The sequence below is a fragment of the Podarcis pityusensis genome (genome assembly GCF_964106645.2).
Source record: "Podarcis pityusensis genome assembly, chromosome: 9".
NCBI classification, from domain to species: Eukaryota; Metazoa; Chordata; class Lepidosauria; order Squamata; family Lacertidae; genus Podarcis; species Podarcis pityusensis.
The window spans coordinates 37,123,355-37,150,504 of NC_138034.1; the positions used below are offsets into that span (position 1 = coordinate 37,123,355).

The 27,150-nt window shown below is 40.9% G+C and overlaps 1 protein-coding gene across 1 annotated transcript in view; it reads right to left on the reverse strand.

Annotated features, from left to right (window-relative positions):
• LOC308485522 (uncharacterized protein) overlaps positions 1–25,695 on the reverse strand; it is a 43,587-nt gene extending 17,892 nt beyond the window's left edge. Inside the window, exons 1-13 of the mRNA XM_081021362.1 lie at positions 25,512–25,695; positions 23,048–23,148; positions 22,897–22,966; positions 22,394–22,524; positions 19,655–19,740; positions 18,083–18,182; positions 16,472–16,515; positions 15,383–15,460; positions 13,284–13,480; positions 7,022–7,086; positions 5,809–5,915; positions 3,958–4,069; positions 2,179–2,278 (exon numbers count right to left, since the gene is read on the reverse strand). Coding sequence (XP_080877488.1) covers positions 2,179–2,278; positions 3,958–4,069; positions 5,809–5,915; positions 7,022–7,086; positions 13,284–13,480; positions 15,383–15,460; positions 16,472–16,515; positions 18,083–18,182; positions 19,655–19,740; positions 22,394–22,524; positions 22,897–22,966; positions 23,048–23,148; positions 25,512–25,680 — 1,360 coding nt within the window. The 5' untranslated portion in view covers positions 25,681–25,695. The remainder of the gene's footprint in view (positions 1–2,178; positions 2,279–3,957; positions 4,070–5,808; positions 5,916–7,021; positions 7,087–13,283; positions 13,481–15,382; positions 15,461–16,471; positions 16,516–18,082; positions 18,183–19,654; positions 19,741–22,393; positions 22,525–22,896; positions 22,967–23,047; positions 23,149–25,511) is intronic.
• Between the last annotated feature and the right edge of the window lie 1,455 nt (positions 25,696–27,150).

A 27,150-nucleotide genomic window follows, 5' to 3' on the forward strand; every position in this document is an offset into this window, starting at 1 on the left:
TAATCTAATATAATGCAAAATACTTTAAAAAAAATGCAGTTCAACTGTAACACCAACGCAAGTTAGAAAGCGGAATACATTTTCAGCTTTTATAGTGCCCTTCTTCTTTTTCTATCGTAATATCCACAAGCATTAGGAAGAGCTAGAACCTGGAACTAAATCAGGTTCAAGATTTTAGAAAGAATATTATTTTCGCTTCTCTAGCGTCCAGCCACAGCACTTATTACCAACTTGAACTTTTCAAACTCTAAAACAACAAGCATCTGAAATCAAGTGTCCTATAGTCATTATAATATTACACACCATATACAAATAACTTTGCTTACAGAGGCCAATTAAAATTGCTATATCCATTTCCTCTCAACCCAAAAAGATAAGATATCTTTCAGGATTATGTATTCAAACATAAATGAGGACTGGCCAAGTTAATCTGTTAAACCTAGAAGCAACTTCCAACACACTTGTCATCAGTCATAATATTTACATATACCCAGGCACTTTAAAATCTCAAGCTGCATTAAGCAGCTGTCATCGTGGTGTCAAGCTCCGGTCACTTAAGATGTGAAATAAGGGTCAGCACATTAGTTTTGTAGTTAGGAAGCTGCTTCAGAAGATTAAAAATGTGAACGTTCCTTGCTGACGCTGTTGAAAACTCCGAACATCAGTTTTGTTGTAGTTATCTCGATAAGAAAATAAGAATGAGGGGCCAGTACGGGAATTTGGGTGTCTTTAATGCACGTTTCGAATCTGGATCCACTTCCCCACCCCTGCCTTAGCCACACCCAGATTAGATTACAGCTGTATACTCCATATGGATCTGCCCTTGAGAAGTGTTTGGAAATTGCACTGATCGTAATGGCATGTTTTCAGAGCATATGACAGGTTTTATTGTCTTAGTTCGGAACAGTCAATGCAGTTTCATGCTCGGCAGGGACTTAAGAATCATGCCCATAAGAAACAGGGGCAATGCCATGCTATCAAATGGTCTAGCTCAGTGGTTTTCAACCAGCATGCCATGACACCCTGGAATAGTGGTCAGGTGTGCCGTGGGTGGCACCGGCCTCCATCCTTCCTTCTCTCCATCCTCTGATGCCCTCTCACATCTCCACCTCCAGAGGCCTGCGCAGCTGTTTGTTGCAGCAGCCCTGGCTACAAGCTCCCAGGCGATTGAATGGTGGCTCTGGGGCCAGCCAGCGGGTGCTGCTTGCCAAGAGCTGAGGTTGCCTCGGAGTAAGCAAGCTAGAGGGCGAGGATTCATGAGGAGAGGTTGTATATATGTGTAAATAAACCACATATCATAAAGACACCACAGTCTCTGCTGTGCTTCATATCTAAAAGCAAACACAAAACCTGGGTAAGCACCTGGAACCCCTGAATTTTCAAACCACTCAGAAATTGGGGTGTCATCCAACAGTGCTTTTGACTTTCACTATTAATTAAAGACTGTTTTTATTGACATTCACAAATGTTCTGAGGTATGGGCTTTTACTACACAATGTTGTTGTTGTTTTTGCAAATACACTGTAAAAGGAAATACATTTTAAAGGTAAAAAAAATTCTTCCTGAAAGCAAATCTGATCAATAACAAGTGTCAAGATGGTTACATGTATCTTATCTTAGCAATATTTAATATCATATAGATAAGTGCTACTTTACTTTGCTCTGTTTGGTAGAACATAAATTTACTGCCAGTTACAGACTGTGACCATACACTGACCCTGCTTCTGTAAACAGAGGTTTAAATCAACAGTGTATTTATTCTGTCTCCAGGCCACTGCAGAAGCAATAAATGAACAGCTTATTCACATGGACCACATGGTTAATGTACTCCTAACATCCCAAGCAATGCAATTACTTAACTACAAAGGGAATTTAGTGCAAATGAATACCTTAAAAGCTGGTCTGTATTGAGGAAGGACCTTGCTCAGGAATTCAGAGTACCTTGCACATGATGTCATTGTGACATCACATGACTGATGTGGGCAGCCCTGCCCACCCGCCAAATTTGGCCTTAAAGGCTGTCTGGGGAAGTCAAAAAGGTTCCCCACCCCTGCTCTAGACTAACTAAAAACCAAAGAAGTGCTCAGTTTTGGTCAAATGACAACCAATTTTATACAGTCTAATAACCAAGTTTGGTTATAAACCACAACAGCAGAAAAACAAAGATTCAAAATTTACCCATTCCTGTTCCAGCTGGAGCAATCTCTCTGGAAAAGATTTCCACTGCCTTTTTCTGCTTATGAAGTACGGCAAGCCAAATAACTACTTCCCGTGGACCCTGTTTTCAAATATTAGAAAAGAGAAAGGTAACCATTATAAACCACACATATAGAGCTCTTTTAACACATTGAAAGACTAACAATTCTATGGTAAAAAACCCCCACAGAATTTAGAAGCAGAAGCGTAAATCAAAAGACACAACTCCTACTGCAAACGGTTTGAAATTTAACTTTGAAGTTTCTGTTTATTTCCATAATTTATTAAAATTACCAAACGTGCACGTGAAATTAAGACAATAGCTTTAGTTTTCAGCAGACAAAACATATATAGCATATATAGCAAATAACTGTAGAATGCTGAGCATTAAAAATGTGATTGACACATTTTAACTTGCAAGCAAGCCTTCTAAGAATAATCCAAAGTTTAGAACATTTCCCTAGTATAAACTTCCCTAGTAAAAAACTGCTGCTCTTGTCAGTAACAGGGTCAGTGTGCTAACTTTCAAATGGCACAGTTCAGAGTCTGGATGATATGTTCTGTACAGAAGCAAATTTGATCGTGAGAACATTATATTTTGCAACAGAAAGCACAATATCAAGAGACATATTTTCTTGCAGGAACAGAATGTTGTATTTCTAAAAAAAGAGATATTTCATACATGACTTTTTAAATTAAATATTAAATAAATTGGAGTAATTCCAGCCATGTGTACAGATTTAGACACTGAAAACAGCCTGGACTAGAGGGACAAGTATTGACAGTTTAAAGGTTGCATGAAGCTTCATACTTACTTGGAAAAGGATCCTACTGAGATAAGTTATTTTAAACATTTTTATCCCGCTCCTACCACAACAAGAGGGGGTTTACAAACAAAATATATAAAATATAAATAGCAACCGTAAATTATCAGTAATAATACCACCAAATAAATCCAGTAACTAAACCCAGTAGCACTATAGCATCCTTGCCCAGCAAAGGCCTGGCTTCAGAATGCCGCCTAAATCACTGTAAAGGGGCATTAATGACCTGCCTTGTCCTGTAACAGAGCCTCAGTTTTATAAAGAGAAAACCCAGCTCCTTCCCATTTTCAGCCTGATCATTCTAAATAATGCCATTTTGAGCAATAGCTGAATAATGGTACTTATGAAAACTACCTCAGTTATTTTCAAATTAATAATATATATATATATATATATATTCATGGCAACTAGGAACTTCTCCTTAACACAAATGGTAACTTTTACAAAAAAAATCACAACTGCACAGTGAAGCAATATTTGGGGGGAAGCATTGGCAATGTCCCCCTTACAATAATGCCCCCCTCCAATCCCCCAGCTGCAATTAATTTAAAGAAAAGAAGAGACATAGCTGCTCACTAAGCAATAAATGTAATATGTATTTTAATTCTTAGCCTCCATTCCTTCCCAGTCGGTGGAAGAATATAAACAGGAAGAAAGTGATAAGACTGGTAAAATGCATGAGAGGAACGATCTTCTTCTCAATCTGGTGTTCTCTGTTTCTATTCATCTTCCCACCTAGGCACCGAAACCAGAACACAAAAACAAAAATATCCTCTGCAAATAACGTCATACGCTCCATTTCATTCCCCTTTCCTTCAGGGCTAAGTAAATGATAAGACGGTGAAAATGAAGAGTAAATGGAATTGCAAAAGGAAAGGAATACTTCTCTTGGCTACACAATCAAGAAAAGTGCTTGTGAGTCCACCTTCTTACTTACATCGTCTGTACTCCTTTTGGCGTGAGGTCCGTACGTTTCCTCAGAACCTAAAATCTGTAGGTTAATTTTGCTGTAGTCCTCATATCCCAGCTGATCAAACATCAGGCGTGTCCTGAAACAGGTCAAATATATTCACTAGGCTGCTGCTAAAGAAACTTTTGCAACACCCAAGGTTTGTTTGTAGAACTCAAGTCTCGTTTGCAGGCTCCCCCCGGACATGTGGTTGGCCAGTGTGATTTACTAGGTATACCTTTGGCATGATCTAGCAGGGATTTACTTATGGTCCCCATTCTGAGATTCAAACTCTACATGGGGCAACAGCAGACAAAGTCTTCTAATGGGTTTTCTGCCTTTGTGTGTGAAGTGGATGCAGATGTGAGTGTGTTATACGCAGGTGACATATACATATATTTTTCCACTCCTGCCCACTTGTGGCTTACCTCTGGCTTAAAGGTAAAGGGTACAGGGACCCCTGACCATTAGGTCCAGTCGTGGCCGACTCTGGGGTTGCGGCGCTCATCTCGCTTTATTGGCCGAGGGAGCCAGCGTACAGCTTCCGGGTCATGTGGCCAGCATGACTAAGCCGCTTCTGGCGAACCAGAGCAGCGCACGGAAACGCCGTTTACCTTCCCACCAGAGCGGTACCTATTTATCTACTTGCACTTTGACGTGCTTTCGAACTGCTAGGTTGGCAGGAGCCGGTGCTTTTCTCTTCAACTGAGCTCTGGCACCAGCTAGCTGGGAGAAAAGCTCTTGGGATGTTTTGGCCCACCCACCTACCCTATTCACGTGCCCTTTAAATTGTATCCTCGTCCCCACTTTATACCAGCAGGTCACAACAGTGTTTAAAGATGCAAGTCTACCACCTTCACATGGAGTTTGGGTCAGAGAGCAAAGCTTCCTATTGGGCAAGTGTTAGCATAGCTATAAGCTCAGAAACTGGTGAAAGATGGGAGCCTCTCCCCCCCCCCCAAAAAAAAACTTCCGCCCTCTTATTATCATAGCTCTCATAATAAGAAAATGTAAAAGAATCAAGAAAATCCTAAATCCTCATAAATGAAGTAAGTCTGAAACATTTTTCAAAGAATGTATTTGAATTTACCCCCAAGCTATTCTACTCATTCCTGGTATACTCTTAACCGTTGTTGTTGTTGTTTTAAAAAAGGGTGGGGGGTAAAAATGAGTGTGGAAATCAAATCATCTCTTGCCCCAGCCAATCTTTTTTTCAAGGGAAATGCCATTTACCTTCCCGCCAGAGCGGTACCTGTTTATCTACTTGCACAGGTGTGCTTTCGAACTGCTAGGTTGGCAGGAGCAGGGACCAAGCAACCACCCTGTCGCGGGGATTCGAACCACCGACTTTCTGATTGGCAAGGCTAAGAGGCTCAGTGGTTTAGACCACAGCACCACCTGCATCCCTCTTCTGGAAACACACTTTCTCATTTGACAGGATTCATATATTGAAATAGGCAACTCCAGGATTAATTTGCAAATATGGCCACAGGCAGTAATGCTTCTAAATGTCAGCTGCTTGAAACTGCAGGAGGGGAGATCCATCTTATGCTTGGGTCCTTCCTGAAGGTTTCCTGCAGGCATCTGGGTGGGCATTGTTAGAACAGGATGCTGGACTGGATAGGCCATTGGCCTAATCCAGCAGCTTCTTCTTAGGTTCTTATACATAATGAACGCCTGATAATAAGCTATTGGAAATATTAAGTGTATATTACATTGCTCTTAATTTAAGATAGTGACATTTTAAGTTGTGGACCAAATGACATGGCTACTTTTTACCAATGGGGCACCGTGAGATGATTATACAATTAGGGGAGCTGTTCTACAGTAAATTCCAACCTTTTCAAAATACTTTCAGCAGTTCTTCTTGCTTTTTCTATTGCCTTTGGTCCTCCTACTGGGCAGCAAGCTGTAGCTCTGAATCCATCAAGGTACGTAGCATTTACCTGGAAAAACAGAAAAGATGTGAATAAATTATTAATGGTTCATTCTCATTATTCATTCTCATATTTTGTTTAAAATGGAAAAGCTATCCTTGCAGCAACAAGGAGTATCACAAAAGAACAAAGCTGTATATTTTATGCAAAGGCTTTACTGAATGAAGAGTGCTCATAGCTGATAGCTGTAGCAAGTGGCATTAGAAAACTGGATTGGATTGATTATATTTGCAATTAAGATCTGCGCTCAAAACACTCAGGGCAATTGTTATTCAAATAAACCCTTTGACAGTGCCTGTGGCTTTGTTCGTCTGTGACCACTCTTCAGTTTCATTAGCTATGCAGACTAATGTTTAACCATCTATTTAAAAGAATCGTTTACTCTTATTTAATCATATTCAGATAATTAGAGAGGGATGGATTAAAGTTCTGTCTCATTTTAGAACTAAATTAAGATAAGATAGGATGATTGTGATTTTCAAATGCTGTCAGAAGTTGGAAGATACATCTTTATACTTGCTAAATAGTATATTTGTGTTAAAAGACTAGCAAGAAAATGTTTTAATATGTATACATTTAAATGTGCAAATTTCTGTTAGATACAGAAAGAGACAGTGGTATAGTACAAAAAACCCCACTGAACCAATGCAAGATAAAGTAAATTCAAACCTCAGCCTAGAAATGGTTATGTGAGATGCCAGCAGACAAATCACCCTCTTCAAATCCCCAGATTCAATGCACAGAACACTACACAAATTTGCATCTGCATTATCCAAAAGTTTTAAAACAAAATTTCAGTTTGTATGGTCTTTCAGACTCCTTTTTCTGCACAGCCTGTTCGAACAGTTTGGATGGTTTAATTTCAGACTGTTTACCACAGAAAGGACTGCAAAACCTTCTAAAACTAAATACATAAAGTGAAAATAAATAAATGCTATGCAAAACAGACTTGCCAAGAATTTCTTGAAAGACTCATCACTTCAGTTCAATGATGTTTGCAAAGTGTCTATATTCTTTTCATTAGGCACAGGAAAACACATGTTTCACACCATGGCAATACTATCTTTTCTTCAGGCTTATACTACCATTATCATTATTGAAACAATAATTAGAACCTTGTAAAATGCTGATGGAGGCAATCCTTTTGCTCCCTGAACTTTCACTGCACCACCTTCAATGCCTGAAAAGGGATATTTAAAAGATTGGAATTACTTATAACGAAACCATTATTAATAAGCATTTATGAGCTACTGCACTCCAAAGTGTATAGGACTGACAACAACACTATTAAATGAAGACAAAATCAGAACTGTCAATATATGTTTCCCTGGATACATGTAAAAGCAATGGCTCCAAAATGAAATTAGACCAGTGTGTGGCAGAAAAGTATTTCAGTGGATTTTAGCCACAACAGATAAATGGAACTGTGCAGTTCAGAAGTGGAATTCCTCTGAACATCTGTTGCTGGGGTGGGGTGGGGACAGCGGTTGTGTTCAGGCTGCATTCAGTGGTGTCACCCAGGTGGCAGAAAGATTTCTGGCAACAGAACAGGAAATAAATTCTCATGCTTTCCAGTCCCCTGCGCCACCTCTAAATCTGCTCTGATTGTTGTTTAGTCATTTAGTCGTGTCCTACTCTTCGTGACCCCATGGACCAGAGCACGCCAGGCACTCCTGTCTTCCACTGCCTCCCGCAGTTTGGTCAAACTCATGTTTGTATCTTCAAGAACACTGTCCAACCATCTCGTCCTCTGTCGTCCCCTTCTCCTTGTGCCCTCCATCTTTCCCAACATCAGGGTCTTTTCCGGGGAGCCTTCTCTTCTCGTGAGGTGGCCAAAGTATTGGAGCCTCAGCTTCAGGACCTGTCCTTCCAGTGAGCACTCAGGGCTGATTTCCTTCAGAATGGATAGGTTTGATCTTCTTGCAGTCCATGGGACTCTCAAGAGTCTCCTCCAGCACCATAATTCAAAAGCATCAATTCTTCAGCGATCAGCCTTCTTTATGGTCCAGCTGCTCTGATGGTTCCCCCCAAATGCTCTGAAGCAGACTTTGGAGAGGGAAAGGTAGCAAAGGGGAAAGGGAATTGCTGGAAATGGCTTCCCTCTCCATCCTGCAGGCAGAGACCCTACTGTCAGCTGAGCAGTACTGTTGAATACAACCTCAAGGCAGCAGACCCTGCTGAATGAATTAGGCTGTGAGAGTGTAGGTACCTTGCACTAGTAGAGCTTCAGTTTGAATAATATGTTCGTGCCCAATCAACAGGGATCCCCGCTTGTCCTGGACAACAGTCTACCCAATTCAGCAGCATCTTCCAACCTTCAATAGAGCCTTTCTGAGGGGCTTGGAGGTAGGAGCAGGCAAGCCAGCTACAGCCATTTAATTTAAACTAACTCACTATCTAGTAAAAGACAGGCATTTTTTGCCTACAAAATGGTTAATCGTTATATTATCACAGCTACCCAAAGATGGCTCAGCCTGCAAACAGGATCAGCCAGGATCATGCTGACATTGTGTACTCAGGACAATTCTTCTGGACAACTGTTTCCAGGTGCTGAGGAGGAATTTTAACCAGCGGTGGGAAACCTGTGCTCTTCCAGATGTTGTTAGACTCCAGCTCCTAACAGTCACAGCCAGCAGGGCCAATGGGGTCAGGGATGATGTGACCGGGGAGTCCAGCAACATCTGGAATGGTACAACAGGTCCCCCATCACTGATTTCAACCCTATTGTCGCCATCACAGTATATCAGATTGGTTTATTTATATCTAGCCATCAGACCATCACAATGCAAGCGTTTAGCAAACGTAATTCCATATTTGTATAAAAGTCACATGCATTAACATAAATAAATAGATGCAGACCTAAATAAAACTATATACAATATAAAATGAAAAGTTCTGAACCTCCAGGACAAATCACAGCAGTCCCCCCCCTTTAAAAAAAAAACCTCTCTTTTAACACAGATCAAAATTAAGAAAATCTAAACAAATCTGAATAAAATTATATAAAACCTAAATAAAAGATAAGAACAAATGTATGCCACGGTGTAGATATTGCTACACTAAAATCTGATTCAAAAGAATTACCACTGGTGTTCTAGTACATGATCCTCCCATTTTATTTGCTCCAGTTCCCCTTCACAAAATCACATAATTGTAGAATTTGAACTGATGCCAATGATCATCTAGTCCAACCCCCTGCAATTCAGGAATCTTTTTGCCCAACTTGGGGCTCAAACCCACAAACCCGAGATGAAGATTTTCATGCTCTGCTAACTGAGCTATCCCAGGTACTAACCAGGGAGGTCTAAACTGATAAAGAGAGATGATAGTTGTGGCAATAACTCTGTAAATTATTCCACAGCTAAAACAAAACAAGCTCTGGAGAAACAAGCCATAGTTTGTTTGCCTGTCTGTGAAATGATTTACAGTTTGTGGAACACCCTGTGCTGAAAACAAACCACGGCTTAGTGTTATGTTCAACAGCAGTCTAGAATGTATGATGCACTCCTTAGTAATAATGAGTATAAACAACGTCTTTGAAAACAGCTCAGCAAAGAAATCTTATCTGACTGAATGGTTGGCCCACCTAGTCATGTATCTAACTGACTCTGGGTTTCCATGTCAGACATGTCAGCCCTTGATGCTTGCAAGTATATCAACGATTGATGATGGCACACAGGACGATTTTAAACTCTGGGCAGGATGATATGGGAGTAGACAGTCCCCCGAAGCAACTAGGCCTTGAGCAATTTAGGAAATTAAAGATGAGCATGCTAAATTGAACCTGGAAACACACAGGTAGCCAAAGTAACTGGAATAATGAGTCCCAGTTATCAGACTTAAGTTCTGAATTTTCAGTCCTACGGATGAAGTTTCCAAGCTGTTTGTGAAGGCAGCTCCACACAGAAAGCACTGGAATACTTTAGCTCTGAAATAACTAGAGCCAAGACCATTTTGTCTTAACTGAGGCCAAGTCCGTCTTTTCTTAAAAGAGGCTTCAGCTGGAGAATCACCAAAGTCGATAGGCTTGACTTGTACACAGAGGAGGTCATGGTTTTCTCCTCCATTTCAGCAGAGCTAAATGGCAGACTACTCTGTTGATTTCAGTGGTGCAGGACTTCAAACTAATTCATAGAATCATAGAATTGTCGAGTTGGAAGGGACCCCAAAGGTTGCCCAGTCCAACCCGCTGCAAAATAGGAATATGCTGCTGTCCCGTACGGAGACTGAACCTGTAACCTTGGCGTTATCAGACCACACACACTCTTATCCGCTGAGCATGTGATTAGTACATGAAGGAACAGATCTATGCAATAATATGAAATATTTTTCTTCATAAATAACCCATCACTAAAAGAACATCGTAAGCCAAATGGTACCAGGACAATGCAATTTATCATTACTTTTGAAATGGCTTTACTCCTCAATGTTTTTAAATCTAAACAAACATAACTTCCTGCAGCTTGATTCATTATAGCTCATGAGTTCTGTTAGAACTTTTATAATAAGAAAAATACATTTTAAAATCACAAAATTAGCAGAGCTCTTACACCAATTATGTTTTTTAAAACCCTTCATATTCCCCACTGAAATAATAAAAAGAGCATCTCTAGTTCAACCAACTAGTTTATCTAATCCTGCCATACAAAATATTTAGTAAAGTAAACAATTAAAGTAGATAGGCCTGGAGTCCTTTTTCTGGTGTACGTGTCAAAACAATTATATCTAAAGATATTTGAGAAATCTGCCTATTTCCCATCTGTTATATTTCTACTAGAATAACTGAAAGTTCATGTGAAAGTTCATTTGGAGTTCAAATGTGTCATGTTGGGCCATTTACAAACTAAAAGTTCATTTGAAGGTTAGGTGTATTTTTAATTATTTTTTAAAAGGGTTCCTTTAAGCTTACAGCTATTGCTTTTTTGATTCCGATGTTTCTGAAGCTTCATGTATCTGTTCTAGGGGTTTTTTGTTTATCAAATATATGTGTGTGCACAATCTTTCTGGATTAATATGGCATTTGTATTTTCATTGTATAATTTCATTAAAAATTCCTTAACACTAACGGCATGACACTATACATTTTTACTTGTTTGGCAGTAAGCCCTATTGAGTTCATGGATCTTAAAGGTAAAGGTAAAGGACCCCTGACAGTTAAGTCCAGTCGCAAACAACTCTGGGGTTGCGGCGCTCATCTCGCTTTACTGGCCGAGGGAGCTGACATTTGTCCGCAGTTTTTCTGGGTCATGTGGCCAGCATGACTAAGCCGCTTCTGACGAAACCAGAGCAGCGCACGGAAACGCCATTTACCTTCCTGCTGGAGCAGAACTTGCACTTTGACGTGCTTTCGAACTGCTAGGTTGGCAGGAACTGAGACCGAGCAATGGGAGCTCACCCCGTTGCAGGGATTCAAACCGCCGACCTTCTGATCAGCAAGCCCAAGAGGCTCAGTGGTTTAGACCACAGTGCCACCTGCATGGATCTTACTGTAGTCTAAAACAAAGAGCAAAAATGAATGAGGATACAAAATTAATGATCTATTTTCCTATTCTCCACAGTCACAAATCCTTGACCTCTTAACCAAGGATGCCAACAGGATTTCCTGTATGTGAGTTGCAGAACCTACATCTCTCCAACCTTTCACTAGCAATCTGTGGGCAAGAAATGCTGCTTGGATATGTATATTAACTTAGTCTAGCCTATCTCACAAGGCTGTTGCTATTATTATTTATTCGATTTCTAACCTACTCTACACCGTAAGGTCACAGGCAGGTTACAACAATATAACATTCATTATTTAAATTAGTTTTTAAATGAATTACTGTTGCAGGTATAGGGTAGGCCTATAATAATAATAATAATAATAATAATAATAATAATAAGTATCTTGAGTGGAAAAGGAAGATACAAAAAGTTAATGTCATTCCCTTGCTTTACCTGCAACACTTTATAGTCCTGATATTTATAGCAAAATATCACCACCACTACCCAAAAGGTTTGCCGACCCTAATAAACAACAAGCGAAATATATGCCAAGTATGTGAAGTTTTGTAGCTTTGGTGTCTGAACTGCCAACTTTCAGCCTAGCCTACCCCCCACAGGGCTGTTGTACAGATAAAAGGGGATATGGGAAGACAATGTACACAGCCTTGAGCTCCTGGGAGGAAATGTAATACAAATATACAGCAATGAGCAACAAACGTGCACTTTCACAACACATACACACAAAACATTTTGTCAGCCTTGAAAAACAAATATCCTTGCACTAAAAATACAGCCTACAGGACTTCTAACTTGCTACAGCTGTAAGGTATTTCATATTTTTGCTTATAGTTGCTGTATTATGAATAAATAACAGCATAGTTATGAGAAGCGGACCAGTAGTTGCTGGAAGGGGGACGTGGAAAACCGGCACAGGGGTTGCAACAGTACCATTTTTCTAAGTAAGAAGGAGGTCTCATTTATTATGAAGGAACCAAGTTTGAGTAAAACCTACCAAAGCCAGCCAATTTTGTTTTATTCTTTAAAGGCAGCACACTTGAAGGAAACAAATAATACGGACATGGAAGAAAGTGCTTAAACAAATAACCCCCAGTAACATCCTCTGTCCAGCACAGGCTAACAGCAACAATGAGTTTTCTTGTTTTATCTACCACTCTAAGAATGCCCCTTTCCTGAGTGGGAGTGGTCAACATTCCTTCCTTTGGTTACATATCAACAGTGATTAAATTTCTTAGCAAAGGTGCTGCTTGTCCAGTGCTGAAGCCTTACAGTACTGTACCTCCACAGTTTGCTTTCTAACTTTGTATAGAAATAGCCAATTGACCCACTTAAAATTGAAAACTAAGTCTAGGGTCCATGGCCCAGTGCAAATGTACTACCCTGCTACCAGCCCTGTACTTAAATTAGATTAATTTAGATTTCCATGAGCCTGGAATTTAGAACCTAGGAAGGTGGTACATTTCTCCACATAGCCATGTGCAAGTAGCCACATACAAGTTTAACTCTGGTCTTTGATAGGGATCAGCTCCCCCTGGCACTTCTTGGTTCCTTGGCTTCATGGCACACAGCTCCATCTTTGGTCACACCAGGGGTTGCCAACCTGGTCACTACTGCCCACTAGTGGGTGTTTCAGGATTCTAGGTGGGCGGTAGGGGGTGCAACAGCACAAGCTGAATCCTCCTTCCATCAAGCACTGGTGGGCGGTAAGGAAATTTTACCACCAAGAAAGATGCATTAGTGGGCAGTAGGGATAAAAAGGTTGACTACCCCTGGGTCACACTGTTCTTGCTATGGTTCCTTATCCTCTCTACCCGTTTCTTCAACTCATAATCCTGTGTTTATGCATGTCTGTACACACCCTCTACAGACACTAACCTGGGATTTCAGCAAGGGAAACTTGAGAGAAGTCACATGTGACATCTGGCAGGAGATATTCCTTAGGATTACCAATTTCATATACCAACTGTTCTGCCACCGTGCCAAAAGACAAGAGGCCTCCTGTGTTAGGTGGTTTGGATACAATAAAACTTCCATCAGAAGAACATTCTACTATGGGAAAACCGATGTTATGCCTAAAGGGTTGAAAACATTAAATACTTTATTGATTCGGAAAATATTTAAGCATCCAAATAACAAGCAATACATGGCAATGGTTAGGGGGCACAAAAATATATCTACTTCCAAAACATATACCAAGAGCTTTAAAGGGTATAGAATACACAAACAGTTTTCAAAGCTCTTGAAGAGTCAAATGACCAGCTGCATTATGGCAAATAAGGAAAAATAACTGGGGAATGAAATGTTTGTGCCTCAAAATCAGAGATGGGGACAAATAAACAGAAGGCAAGCTAAAAAATTAAAACTTAAGAACTTTGAGAAAATTAAAGGCAGATTGATAGGCTGGCTACAATACTATCAATTGCATGAGGTTTTTAGGCGAGATAAAAAGAAAGGCTTTGCAACACAATTTTCGAGATTTGAAAAGGAGGTGATCTATAATGAGGAGAAAACGCTTTCAAAAATGTACAAAATTCTGCTAGATTAGTCGGTAAAGGAAGAGGAGGTTAAGTGAGTCATGATAAAATGGGCTATGGATATAGGTCATAACATCCAACTTTCAGCATAGGAAAAATCTCAAATTCACAGCATGCTACACTCTTAAAGAAAATTATATGAAGATTTTTTACCACTGGTATTTAATACCCAATAAATTGGCGATGATGTATAAAAATAACTCAAATCTGTGTTGGAAGTGTAATAAAGCAGTAGGAACAATATATCATGCATGGTGGAGATGTAAAAAAAAAAAGGGATAATTCTGGGATATAATTTATAGTGAGTTAAAAAAGATGTTTAAATTATCATTTCCCAAAAAGCCATAAGCTATCTTTTTAGGAATCATTGGGAATGAGATCTCCAAAGATATGAAGAAGTTGTTCATGCACGCCACCACGGCAGCGAGAGTATTGTTAGCATAAAACTGGAAAGGAGACCAAACTCAAATGAAAAGAACTGGAAAGTGAAGTTGATGGAATACGCAGAGATGGACAAGCTGACAGGGAAGTTAAGAGACCAAGAGTACCAAAAATTCAACAACAATTGTAGTAAATTTTTAAAAAACTGGGAGATTACTGTGGTGATTAAAAAATTTTAACTGGGCTAGAATGACTCTTGTAAAGATAACTAGTAGAAACAGTGTGAATGATGGTAAATAGAATATTAGATACAATTGGAAAGGCATATAACATAGAATTCCATGGACCCAAGTAAGAGGTGGAAGGAAGTCCAGTGCAAACAAAGTAAGAACAAAATAAGTAGATAAGTAACATAATATTTATTTTCTCTTTAGTTTATGCATAAATGTTGGAATGTTCATTGTGCCCAATTGTTTATTGTGAATATTGACGTGTATGAAAAGGATGGCTATAAACTAACTGAAAAACCAATAAAGATGTCTATGGAAAAAAAGAAAAAAGAAGGCAAGCTAAAAAGGGGGATGACAGTGTGGAGAACAGAACACTCTGTATTCAATGGTTCTAAAGAATCTGTGGTAGGTTGGAGCTAATTAGGTTACAGTGAGGCAAAGAATGCACAGTATAATTAAAAAGGCTGAAATTAAGGTAAAATTGCATTCAAATGTTTAAGTCTGGCCTGGCTAGGCCTCCAAAAACACAGAGAAAAGCAAAGGGGCATAGCAATTTCTAAAATGGAATTTATATATTTTGAGGGTTTGGGTTTTTGTTTTTACACGCAAGCTGTATATAAATTTTATGAAATAAATTTGATAAAACAATTTAGACTGCCCACATATACTGATACACATTGTCCTAATATTGATACATATTGTCCTAAAAAGTTTGAGAGAGAAAACTGACAAAATAAGCATAAAGAAAAGCGATAAATCCCCTTAAGGCGTCCCTGTTTCATTTTCACCACATAAATCAAATCAAACTATCAAAATAGAATCAACATACCAGTCTGGTACCCTATGCCAATCAGTAAATATTCCGCCTGTACATTGAGCACCGCATTCAATCAGATGGCCTGCAAGACTGAAAACCGAGAGTTGTAATATACATTTTAGTTCAATGGCAGAAACTTTAGTTTACAGTCATTCAGATTCAACTTTAATCTTTCAGAAGGAAAAGAAAGCTAACCTAAAAATATCCTGTTCATATGACACATGGTTATATGCATCTATAATGGTCAAATTGAGCTTAAGGGATCCCACATAATAGATAAAAGTTTCAAAACTTAATGGATCCACTGGCAGTTTCTATAATCTTTAGTGTATCTTGGAACAGAGTGCTTCTTTGGCCTCTTCCATCTGTTTGATAGTCAGGGAACAAATTACTACAATGTAATTAGTCCTCCTGCTTAAATCGACTATGGAATATCAGCAACTAATTTATATTCTGGTTCATTAACTTCAGAGACTTTGACCTAAGGCCATTTTCCTAGTAAGTCCAAATGAAATCAGTGAATCTTAGTGACATCAGTATTCATATAGCTCTGGAGATATAGTTGATGCTAATTACTAATAGGCCTAATTGCATCAATTGCCTTTTTGGATGGGTGACAGTCCTTCAACCTCCCTCTTCCCTTTCTCCCTCAATAGGAAAAGAGTGAAAGAGGAAAGCAAAATCTAGTCTGACACACACAGAGTCCAAAGATAAATTTAACACTGTGGAAGCTTGCAAATGTTACAGTCTATTAATCCAGAGTTCCTACTCCACTGTCAAGAACCACAAATACAGCAGATCTAGCACCAAAAACTATGCATGCATCATACTTTGTTTGTACATAATTTGCAATTTAGCAGGGGATTTCTATGCAGAAGCCTGCATCAACTTCACTGGATCCAGATATGCTTCCTGAAACCATGACACTTCTACGTTGGAACTCAAAATAATTTGATATATTCATAATTAAATGTGAAAGCAAACTTTGCACTCATGTTTTTCAAAGTAATGTTTCCATTAGAATTATGCAGAACATAATTGATGTTCATAGAGAATTACATTTTAACAGCATGTATCATTTTTTAAAGTCAAATCGTTTACCTTCCAGATGCTAAAAGGCCGAACTCATCTCTCTTCCAGCCAAACTATAAAAGAAATAAAAGGTTTAAAGTGTTAAAGGTAAAGGGACCCCTGACCGTTAAGTCCAGTCACAGACGACTCTGGGGTTGCGCGCTCATCTCACTCTATAGGCCAAGGGAGCTGGCATTTGTCCACAGACAGCTTCCGGGTCATGTGGCCAGCATGACTAAGCCGCTTCTGGCGAACCAGAGCAGCGCATGGAAAAACACCTTTTACCTTCCCGCTGGGGCGATAACTATTTATCTACTTGCACTTTGACGTGCCTTCGAACTGATAGGTTGGCAGGAGCTGGGACCGAACAATGGGAGCTCACCCTGTTGCGGGGATTCGAAACCTTCTGATTGGCAAGCCCTAAGCTCTGTGGTTTAGACCACAGCGCCACCCGCATCCCATTTAAAGTGTTAAGTGAAGTACATTTAAGTGGTGCACTGAATATTAAAATGCAAAGAACAGTTCATCACAACCTACCCTAGAGGTATGTTGAGCCCAATTTCCCCACTGCCTGTATGCACACACACATATGCTAACAGGAAAAGAAGGCCATTGGGTGAGGACTACGTGATGCCTAGGTACACGTTCTATCCTTCCCCTTGGGGCAGATAACTTGCATGGACACATGGCAAGGGAAAGAGCCTGTAGTGAACTGAATTGTGCCCTGAAAATTAAATAGACATCAATAAACAATGGAAGAACATTTTACAGATATAAAGAGGAGTATTCTCAATATCTGCAAACCAGGACACAATGTAGTCGGCTTTCAAAATTCATTTGGTAAATATCAAACTTGTATAGATAAGGATCTGCAGCATGAATAGCAAAACCTCTGGAGTCACAGCTTTCGATGCAAATTACATGATTTACAAACAAAATCAAAAACTGACGTCTCTGACTTTTTATACACCAATTATGTTAAAGATGTTGTGCAGCAGCTCAGCTCTACATACTTGCAGGAATTTGGTTTAGCCTAATCAGACATTTAGATAAAAATTGCTAACCCATGAAAAAAAAATCACATGTTTAAAGTTGACCTTTTGTGCCACCTTGTGGCAAGCGAAATCATTTTCATGTTGTAAATATTTTTGTTCTGTAAAAACTACAAATGAGAGAAAGGTGGTTAAATAATAATAGATTTATCAGAGGAAGTTCATTAACATGGATGACATTTTTTTCCTAAAAAGTAACTAGGTTGGCATGCTAATATGAGGATTTGCTTGTCTCCATAGTTCTTTTAGAACTACAACGAACTACTAGAACCCCCAACCTAGGTTTTAGATAGAAATATACAGGTTTCATCCATTTATGAAAACAAGAATTTGAAAAAGACAGGGAGACAGGGAGGGGGTTGCAAAGTTAAGTTAGTTCTTGATCTCTTGATCACTGTCTAACTACTTTCTAAATAAGCATATTTCAGCAAGTTGGATGCTTCTGAAATAAACAAAACTAATGAAAATACATTTGCACTTTACTTCAAGGGTCTGTAATTAAAATAACAAAAACTGGAAACCTGTTGACTATTCATACAGATGACTCCTAGAGGAGGAAACTATTTTGGAAGCATTGATTCACACTTACGGAATGAATTAGTGGTCCCAATACAAGGCTACTGTCAACACATCTTCCTGTTACCACAATGTCTGCTCCTAAGTCAAGAGCTCTGCTTATTGGCCTTGCACTGAAGAAACAGAAGTACTGATCATTAAAACACTAGATATACTCATTCACCTTTCAAAACAATTGAACATTTGATCTTAAAGATTTAAAATTAAATCCAGCACAGGGTTCTTAAACGAACAAACCCTCAATTCAATTGAGCTTTTGAGAGAAAAGATCTTGCAGCCAGAATCATTGATTATACTCTCAATATTACACACAACAAAATATTACTGGGCAGAGAGCAACAACATGATGAATGAGGGATCTTGTGCCCCAGAGTTTATAATGCCCCAGACACACACTCAGTAGGCAGCCTTACACAAGCCACCACCTCTCAGGTTCAGATTCCCATCTGTAAAAAAATAAAATGACAGAAAAATGCCTTAAAAGGTTAGGATAGGTTTCGCTGGGTTGGTGAAATATTGTTGTCTAACCTTGAACCTTAAGAATGCAATCCTAACCCCTTGATCTACAGGTTGAAAATGGTTTGGATAGGAGAGGAGCTCCACCAGCAGGGTGGCTATTTCTACCGCAGAATCCTCTGCTATACCTGCAGAAAACTCTCCAGGAATAGATCTGTCACAGGCAATGTTTCCACTATCTTTAGTAGCTAACATTAGGCCATGTGATGAAGCATTCCAGGGATGAGATACAGGTGGGGCGAATCCCCTTCATTCCCACAGGAGACCCCAAGATCAGGCATATAACTTCCTTCCCATTGGCTATGTTGTGCAACAGTATGCACCTATCTGAAATGCGTTTCTCAAACTACAGTGGTACCTCGGAAGTCAAACGGACTCCATTCCGGAAGTCCGTTCGACTTCCAAAACGTTCGGAAATCAAGGTGTGGTTTCCGATTGGCTGCAGGAAGCTCCTGCAGCCAATCGGAAGCTGTGGAAGTCGTGTTGGACGTTGGGGTTCCAAAGAACATTCGCAAACCAGAACACTCATTTCCGGGTTGCGACGTTCAGGAGCCAAAACGTTTGATTCACAAGGCGTTCGGGATCGAAAGTACAAAAGTACTATAGAAAGAAGCCATAACTCTTCAGCTAAGGCAGGCATAGGCAAACTCAGCCCTCCAGATGTTTTGGGACCACAATGTCCATCATCCCTAGCTAACAGGACCAATGGTCAGGGATGATGGGAGTTGTAGTCCCAAAACTTCTGGAGGTCCAAGTTTGCCTATGCCTGAGCTAAGGCATCACACTTCCTGTCCCTGCAAATTGACACTAGAGGTGGGAGGGGCGAGGTGTGGAGAACAAGGCATGGTGGAAGAGCCAATCCAACCCTTGTGCTGCTGTACTCATACCATGCCTCAGCCTCACCCCTCCCCTTCTCAGGAACCAGCAGTGATACTCAGGTGTTCAGAAGGTAGGTGGTGATCAATGCTGTCCCCAACCCACAGACCACTACTGCTACTGGCGTGCTCTAAAAAGCAGCTCCCCGTATAATATTTTTTTTTTTACAAGATGAATTTCTTAAAGATCTTACCCAAGATATACATTCATGCTGTGAATGTTTTCTGGAAACGGCTTCCCATTCTCCTCTTTTGAGGCATATTCTTTGATGCTGTTTAACTGTAAAATACCCAAACTTATGTATGTGATATGAAAATATTTACATTACAATTCTAATTTCTAGGACGGAAAAATAAGTAATGTTTCTGTTATAATGCTAGATAAAATTTATCAATTGCAAGAGGTAAATTAAGTTAGGGATACTAAATAGGTTTGTTTTCAGAAGAGTGTTCAACATTTAATCAAGAAATTGTGGCTAAATGATTTGGGGAATTGGAAACAAATAACCGGGTCAAGAGCTTCCCCTCTCCTCGTTTTCTTTCAAAACTTAATTAAAGACTTCCTGATTTTCTCAAACAATAATTTGCCATGATGACCAAATTAACAAACAATGGTTTGAACAATCTCTACAAACCAGCACTGCAGAGCCTGGGGGAGGGGAAGCACTCAAGCACATTTAGAAGACTAGAATTCTGACATCTGAACGCCACCCACTGCTTTTATACCAGGAAAGACTCTCCTCCCTGGAAGAGAGGGGAGTGGTTGTGGGCGGGAGCCCGAGCACCGCCCCTAGCAGGGGGCGTTAGCCCCCTGCCTCCACCTCACCTGGCTGGCGCCCACGCCCCCTCTGCAGCCATCCAACCAGGTGCCTCGGAGGGGGCGTGTTCAGCAGCCTTTTGCTGCGGCGCCAGCCTCTCCCTGGCCTCATTCTTCGCACTTGATCTTGCTTGCAATTAAGTGCTAACAGATCACATCGTGTAAGGTTCTCTTATCCTTATCCAAAAATATCTGATAGGAAATAATTAACAAATATTAAACAAATATATATGTTTGCTTAGGGTTGTGTACAGTGTACAGTACAATGAGTACAGTGTTTATTAAAACAGAACTACAGTGGTACCTCGGATTAAGAACTTAATTCGTTCTGGAGGTCTGTACTTAACCTGAAACTGTTCTTAACCTGAAGCACCACTTTAGCTAATGGGGCCTCCTGCTGCCGCTGCACCGCCAGAGCACGATTTCTGTTCTCATCCTGAAGCAAAGTTCTTAACCTAAGGTAATATTTCTAGGTTAGTGGATTCTGTAACCTGAAGCGTATGTAACCTGAGGTACCACTGTAAGGGCAAGATTCCCATGATTTTAATGAATATGCACTATTGTATTGAATATTCACATTGTTATGCAGTTTACCAATATTAGCCCAAGGAATTTTTTTCATAAATAGCAGCCATCACTTTATCAAATAGTAAAATTATTACATGCTAGCATAGCCCATACAAAATTTGTATCATAATAACTGCTGAAGTGAGGTAGTAGTCAACAGGCTACCAATAACTTTTGTTCATCTCAACAGGGATGCCAGAAAATGGGGTGTGGGGAACAGTGTTAGAAACTGAGATATGAAAACTAGGAGCTAAATGGCTCCTTAAACCTAGGTTATGGGCGCAACAACAGAATGTCTAGGCGTGCTTTTTTATAACAAGAATACAAAGATGAAAATGAATGAACTGCAGCTAAAATATTACAGATTCAGGTAGGTAGCCGTGTTGGTCTGACTCAGTTGAAATATATATAAAAAATTGTCCAGTAGCACCTTAGAAACCAACTAAGTTTGTTCTTGGTATAAGCCTCTGAAGAAGTGTGCATGCACACAAAAGCTTATACCAAGAACAAACTTAGTTGGTCTTTGGTGCTACTAGACAATTTTTTAATTTTTTTATCTATTTTGACTAAAATATTATGTTCATTTTTCCCATAGTCTAGTCCTTCCCCTGCCCACCCCTCTAATATTCTTAAGAGGGTCTCTTCTCCAGTCTTCAGAGAGTAGCTGGAAGAGGGGAGGCAGGAAAAGGTCCTCTTTTCCTTCCACTCTGCTCTTTTAATCTGAAATCTTAGGCGCAGTATTGCGCCCAGAGCTCAGAAACTGCTTGAGCTAATGAAATTCTCTTGTCACAAAATGCACCTAGAAACACAATGGGAGTTTTGAACACTGGTAGTGTCAGGGACTGGACTGAGGAGGAATGGTGGGGACCGCCCTCCCTTCTCCTGAACCTCCCTGAGGACAGGAGGACAGCATAGATTTAGAACAGTGGTTTGCAGAAAGGCATAGTTCAGAGGCTGCAGAGGGGAGAAGCTGGGAGATACTGGAAGAGGAACAGCAGGAAGAGGAAACACCAGGGGAGAGACAGCTGACAGACTCAGTGTCTTTGGAAAGCATTCCTGACCTCCCCTCTCCTAAGACTAGGCAGGCATTGAGGGTAATAGAACAGAAAGCTCAGCAGCAGAAAGCTCAGATTAGCCTACGTAGGGGTGACGTAGAATAGTAGAGACGGAGGGGATGGGACTTTACTTGGAGCAATGCCATTTCTAGAGAGAGACCGCATTCCTTTGTCTCTTGCGGAGATTACTGAATAAACTAATTGATAAGAACTCTTCTTTTATCTGCTTCTTTGCTGCCATCGAAGAGGGATCTGATTCCCCGAATCCTCACAGGTGGGAAGGAAGAATAAGGACAAAGGAGACCTCACTGTCTCCTAACTCCATGGATTATCTACTGCATTTGTGTAACGTTGGTGACATTTGTTTAATAGACACACTAAGGACCTGACCAGACTTCAGGCTTCTACGACAAACATATATGCGGTTTTAAAACTGTATGAAAAATACCAACCTTCCTATTATTATTTTTTAAGGAAATAAAATATCTAAATACCTCTCCCATTAAATCATCACCAGTAATAGCAGCAATCTTCAAGTCAACGCCAGCTTTTTTGGCCACTTCTTGGAGTGCAGAAGCACAGACAAAAGGATTCATTCCACCAGCATTGCTTACAACACGAACACCTAAGCAAGGCAAAAAAAAATTAGGATTATGAACAATGTATATACACTGCTCATGTATGTACGCACACATATAAATTGATTTCTCTGTTGTTTGTTTCTACTCAGATGGTTACTTAAAGTTAGCTACAAATTACAGCTGGCTGCTCTAATCCATACCTCTGACTGGACTAAAACAGACCTCTAAACAGTCACTTGGGAGTCAGTAAGGAATTGCTCCAGGGTGAGCAGGCAAATAGAGTTTTTGTAAACTGGAGGAGAATTTGGCTCAATTCTAATCAATCAAGGTTTTATAAGCCAAGGTTTAAAACAAGCACATGGGTCAAGTGCAAATAATTTAAAATTATTACAGCAATATAAAATACAAAGTCATACCTTTCCTGTGTATGTCCTTTATATATGGAGCCATTGCAGTTAATACAAAATCAGGAGTATATCCTAAATCCTAAAAGAAATGAAAATTAAATTGCGAATGTTTTTATTAGAAGAATTTTTTTTAAAATTTTGCTTCAGAAGAATTACTCACTGGAGATCTAGCTTTGGCAGTAGCTAGTAGAGACATTGTAATTTCAGAAAGGTAATCAAAAACCAGGAAATCCAGTTTCCCTCCATAGAGTAGCTGAGGAACTAATACAAAGAAATAAAACTGTCTTTAGTAAGAACACACACACACTCACATTGCAAAAACATCTAATGCAAAACAGTTCAGGAATATGGGCTTTGCAGCAAACACACCTATGGGTTAATAATAATTCTTTAAAATATAATTCAAGGCCAATGTGCTACATATATGCAATGGCTAATTTCTTAAAGTCAAATCCCAAGACCACAGTTCACGACTAACCTGTAAAATTTGGCCTTTAATTCCAAGGACGGCTATGATAGCGCATTACACTAACAACAGATTTTGGCTCAAAAGGGACATTTCAGTGGACGTTTACATTGGAATGATGAACTGAAACTAGTTTATAACCCAGCCCTATGCATTTTTATTCGCATTAAATCTGAGGGAATTAAGCTGAGATTACTCTGTAATAAAAGTGTCTTACAGGGCAAGTACCTATGCAAACTGCCCAGAAGTGACAACTCTTTTTTACACTAAAAAGTTTAGGATCACACTATACAGAGAAAGGTATAAAATTGTTGTGGCAAAATATCAAAGGAAGTGAAATGGGTAAAAAGCTAAGATCAACTAAAAGGAAGTTTAAGTGTCAAATACTGAGAGTAATAATGTTCTAACTAAAAAGTGTCTACAATAAGTAAAAGGTGACCACTAAGTTGGTTGTCAAAACTGAGGAATGCCATACGGAATTATTTTAATAGTACACCATTCATTGATACATATGTTGCAGCTCTCCAAATCAGTTCCCACATGGCATTTATTATATTGGACTATGCCTTTTCACTTTGGACTCATTTATCCAGAATAGCTCCTCCCTTGTTCCACCCTCCAGTCACATTGAAAACCGAATCGTTTGCATAGTTACTGAGAAGTTAAGTCCCACTGAGCCTCTTGGGGTTGCCGATCAGAAGGTTGGCAGTTTGGATCCCTGTGACAGGGTGAGCTCCCGTTGCTGTGTCCCAGTTTCTGCCAACCTAGCAGTTCAAAAGCACGCCAGTGCAAGTAGATAAATAAGTACAGTGGTACCTCAGGTTACATACACTTCAGGTTACATACACTTCAGGTTACATACGCTTCAGGTTACATACGCTTCAGGTTACATACGCTTCAGGTTACAGACTCCGCTAACCCAGAAATAGTGCTTCAGGTTAAGAACTTTGCTTCAGGAGAACAGAAATCATGCTCCAGCGGCGCGGCAGCAGCAGGACGCCCCATTAGCTAAAGTGGTGCTTCAGGTTAAGAACAGTTTCAGGTTAAGAACGGACCTCCGGAACGAATTAAGTACTTAACCCGAGGTACCACTGTACCGCTTTTTATTCCTTTTCTATTCCGTCATGGTGTTCTGTTGCACCGGCAGCTGTTTAGTCATGTTGACCACATGACCCGGAAAGCTGTCTGTGGACAAACACTGCCTTCCTCGGCCTGAAAGCAAGATGAGCGCCACAACCCCATAGTCGCCTTTAACTGGACTTAACCGTCCAGGGGTCCTTTACCTTTTTTATCTTTTTTACAGGATTTACTCCCAAGTGTTTAGGACTGCAGCCTCAGTCATGTTCACAGCATGCATTTACAGACGAAACCATATACTCCTTTTACTTCATTTTCATCACGCCAAACTGTGATTACACAGTTGCTAGGCGACCAGAAGTTTTGGATACTCCCAAGGCTGCAGTCCTATGCACGCTGACCTGTAAATCCCACGAAAACAGATGCTCCTTAGTCCTGAGGTTCCATTGCATCGTTGCATGTAATCTGAGAGGTTGCAGCGAGTAAACAAACAACGCAAGCTTGCAGCAACTTCAGCGCCATCTGCTGTTTTATCTTTTGACCCGATTTCACCCCCAAACTTCCAATGAATCAAGCCAAGAAGGAACGGGGCTGCTTTTGCAAGGTGAGCCTGTGCGGAACCTAAACCCAAGCAACTGAACACTGTAAGGGCAAGTGAGTGCAAAGGTGCGTTCAGATGGCATGATCGGGACAGCAGGCCGGGCGAGAGAGTCTGCGAGGACGCGCACAAAAACTGCAGCGAAGGCTAACGAGGCGAGAAGCGAGTGAGGAACTTAATAACGGAGATCGTGAATCTGTGCACGCCGGTTTGGGCATATTCGAGGCATGCAAAGCACCTCGCGCCATTGCATTCAACGGTGCCCACACTCCCACATAAGCGTGGCAAAAGAAGTGCAGCCCAACAGCGCGATCGGCTCAGAAGGGAACTCCGCGGAGTGGCGCGGAGCAGATACCCGGGGAAAGCGCGGAGGGAGTTTTTCTTTTTCCCGCCTCCACGTCCGAGGGGTTTCCCGGCGGGCAACCAGCAGGAGGAGCTGCCGCCCGGTGCAGGCGCGCAAGGCCGCGGCTCCCTGCGTAATACCTGAGGCCGCCGTGTCTCCCCAGAAGCCCGAGGCGCAGCCGATCCGCACCGGGCTCGCCTGAGGGGCGCACGGCTCGCTGCTCCAACAGCGGCGGCTGCTGGTCCACCGCGAGAGGCGCGGGGCGGCGGCGGCCGCCGGGAGCCTCAGCAGCAGCGCGGCGCCGCTCATGGTGCTTCTTCCTGGGCGAGAGGCGAGGCCTGGGCGGGCTCGGCCGAGGAAGTGGCGCGGAGAAGGAGGGCCGCCGGGCGCCGCCAGTCACCGCCCGGGATCCTCGCCCGGACTCTGGCGCCCTCGGCTCTGCAGCCGCCGCCGTGTCGTTCCGCGTCCCCGCAGCTTTCCCGTTTCTTCAAGGCGGCCTCCGCCGTTCTCCTCCATGGGGTGTTGCCGGGGGGGGGGTGGCAGGCAGAAATCCGGCTGGTGAAGCCGCCCGCCGCCATTCCCTCTCCAGAGTTGCGGTTGTCGTTTTTCCCCTTGTAGAGTTTCTATGCTTATTTTTAAAAAATTTCCGACCGTAGAAGCTGCAGCAGAATATTTAATTCACACTGGTCTGGAGACAGGATCCTCCTCTGCACTTAAAGGCAGCAGGCTAGTTTAGGGAACACAGACCACAGGGTCCATACACTCTGTTCTCATAAATTACCCTGCTGCTTCCCCAGCATCTGTTATCTGGGATGGTTGTCTCACTAGCTAATGGAGCAGAATATAACAGATAATAAAAAGAAATTAAAATTGCTATACAGTATGTCAAAGGAAGCAAAAGTTCCATTTGAGAGAAAAAGCGAAAAACAGTAACACACATACACACATTTTGGGAGTTTTTATTTAGGGTTCCAGTCACTGCCCCCCGTTTTTCAATTCTCGGACAAAAAGAGCTGTCAGAATTCTGTGCTAAATAAAAACAAATTTAAAAACATAATTAGAAGGTAGGCTTGAACGTTACCATCCATAGCATGTGCAAAGAGCACTTCTTCCCTGTTCCTACATTTTACTTGACTCTTGACTAAATACAGTGGTACCTCAGGTTAAGAACTTAATACGTTCTGGAGGTCTGTTCTTAACCTGAAACAGTTCTTAACCTGAAGCACCACTTTAGCTAATGGGGCCTCCTGCTGCTGCGCCGCCGGAGCACGATTTCTGTTCTCATCCTGAAGCAAAGTTCTTAACCTGAGGTAATATTTCTGGGTTAGCGGAGTCTGTGACCTGAAGCGTATGTAACACGAGGTACCACTGTAGTGCTTAAAACTACGCTTATTAATAGATGGAGAAGAAACACCATACTTTGGGTCAACATGAAGTGTTGGTGTGCCAAGCATTTTTAAACCTTTTCTGGCAAAAATCCAACAAGTTCAAACATACACACACATTTGCAATATTTTAACAACCTTAATTGAAAGCACCATCAGAAAACTTGGCCATTGTGAGATGCTCAGCTTAAAAATTCCTTAGGATTATACACTGACCAGCAGGAGGCTGTGTTGCACCACCATCAACAGTGGCCAAATCTTGACAATAATGATACAGGTATAAAAAGAGCAGGAATCAATTTAAGCAATGCTATTTTTAGTTTATCATACAATGTGCCAACTATCAGTCACTGAAAAGTTTATAAGCAGAGGCTGGTTTTGCATTATGCAACTC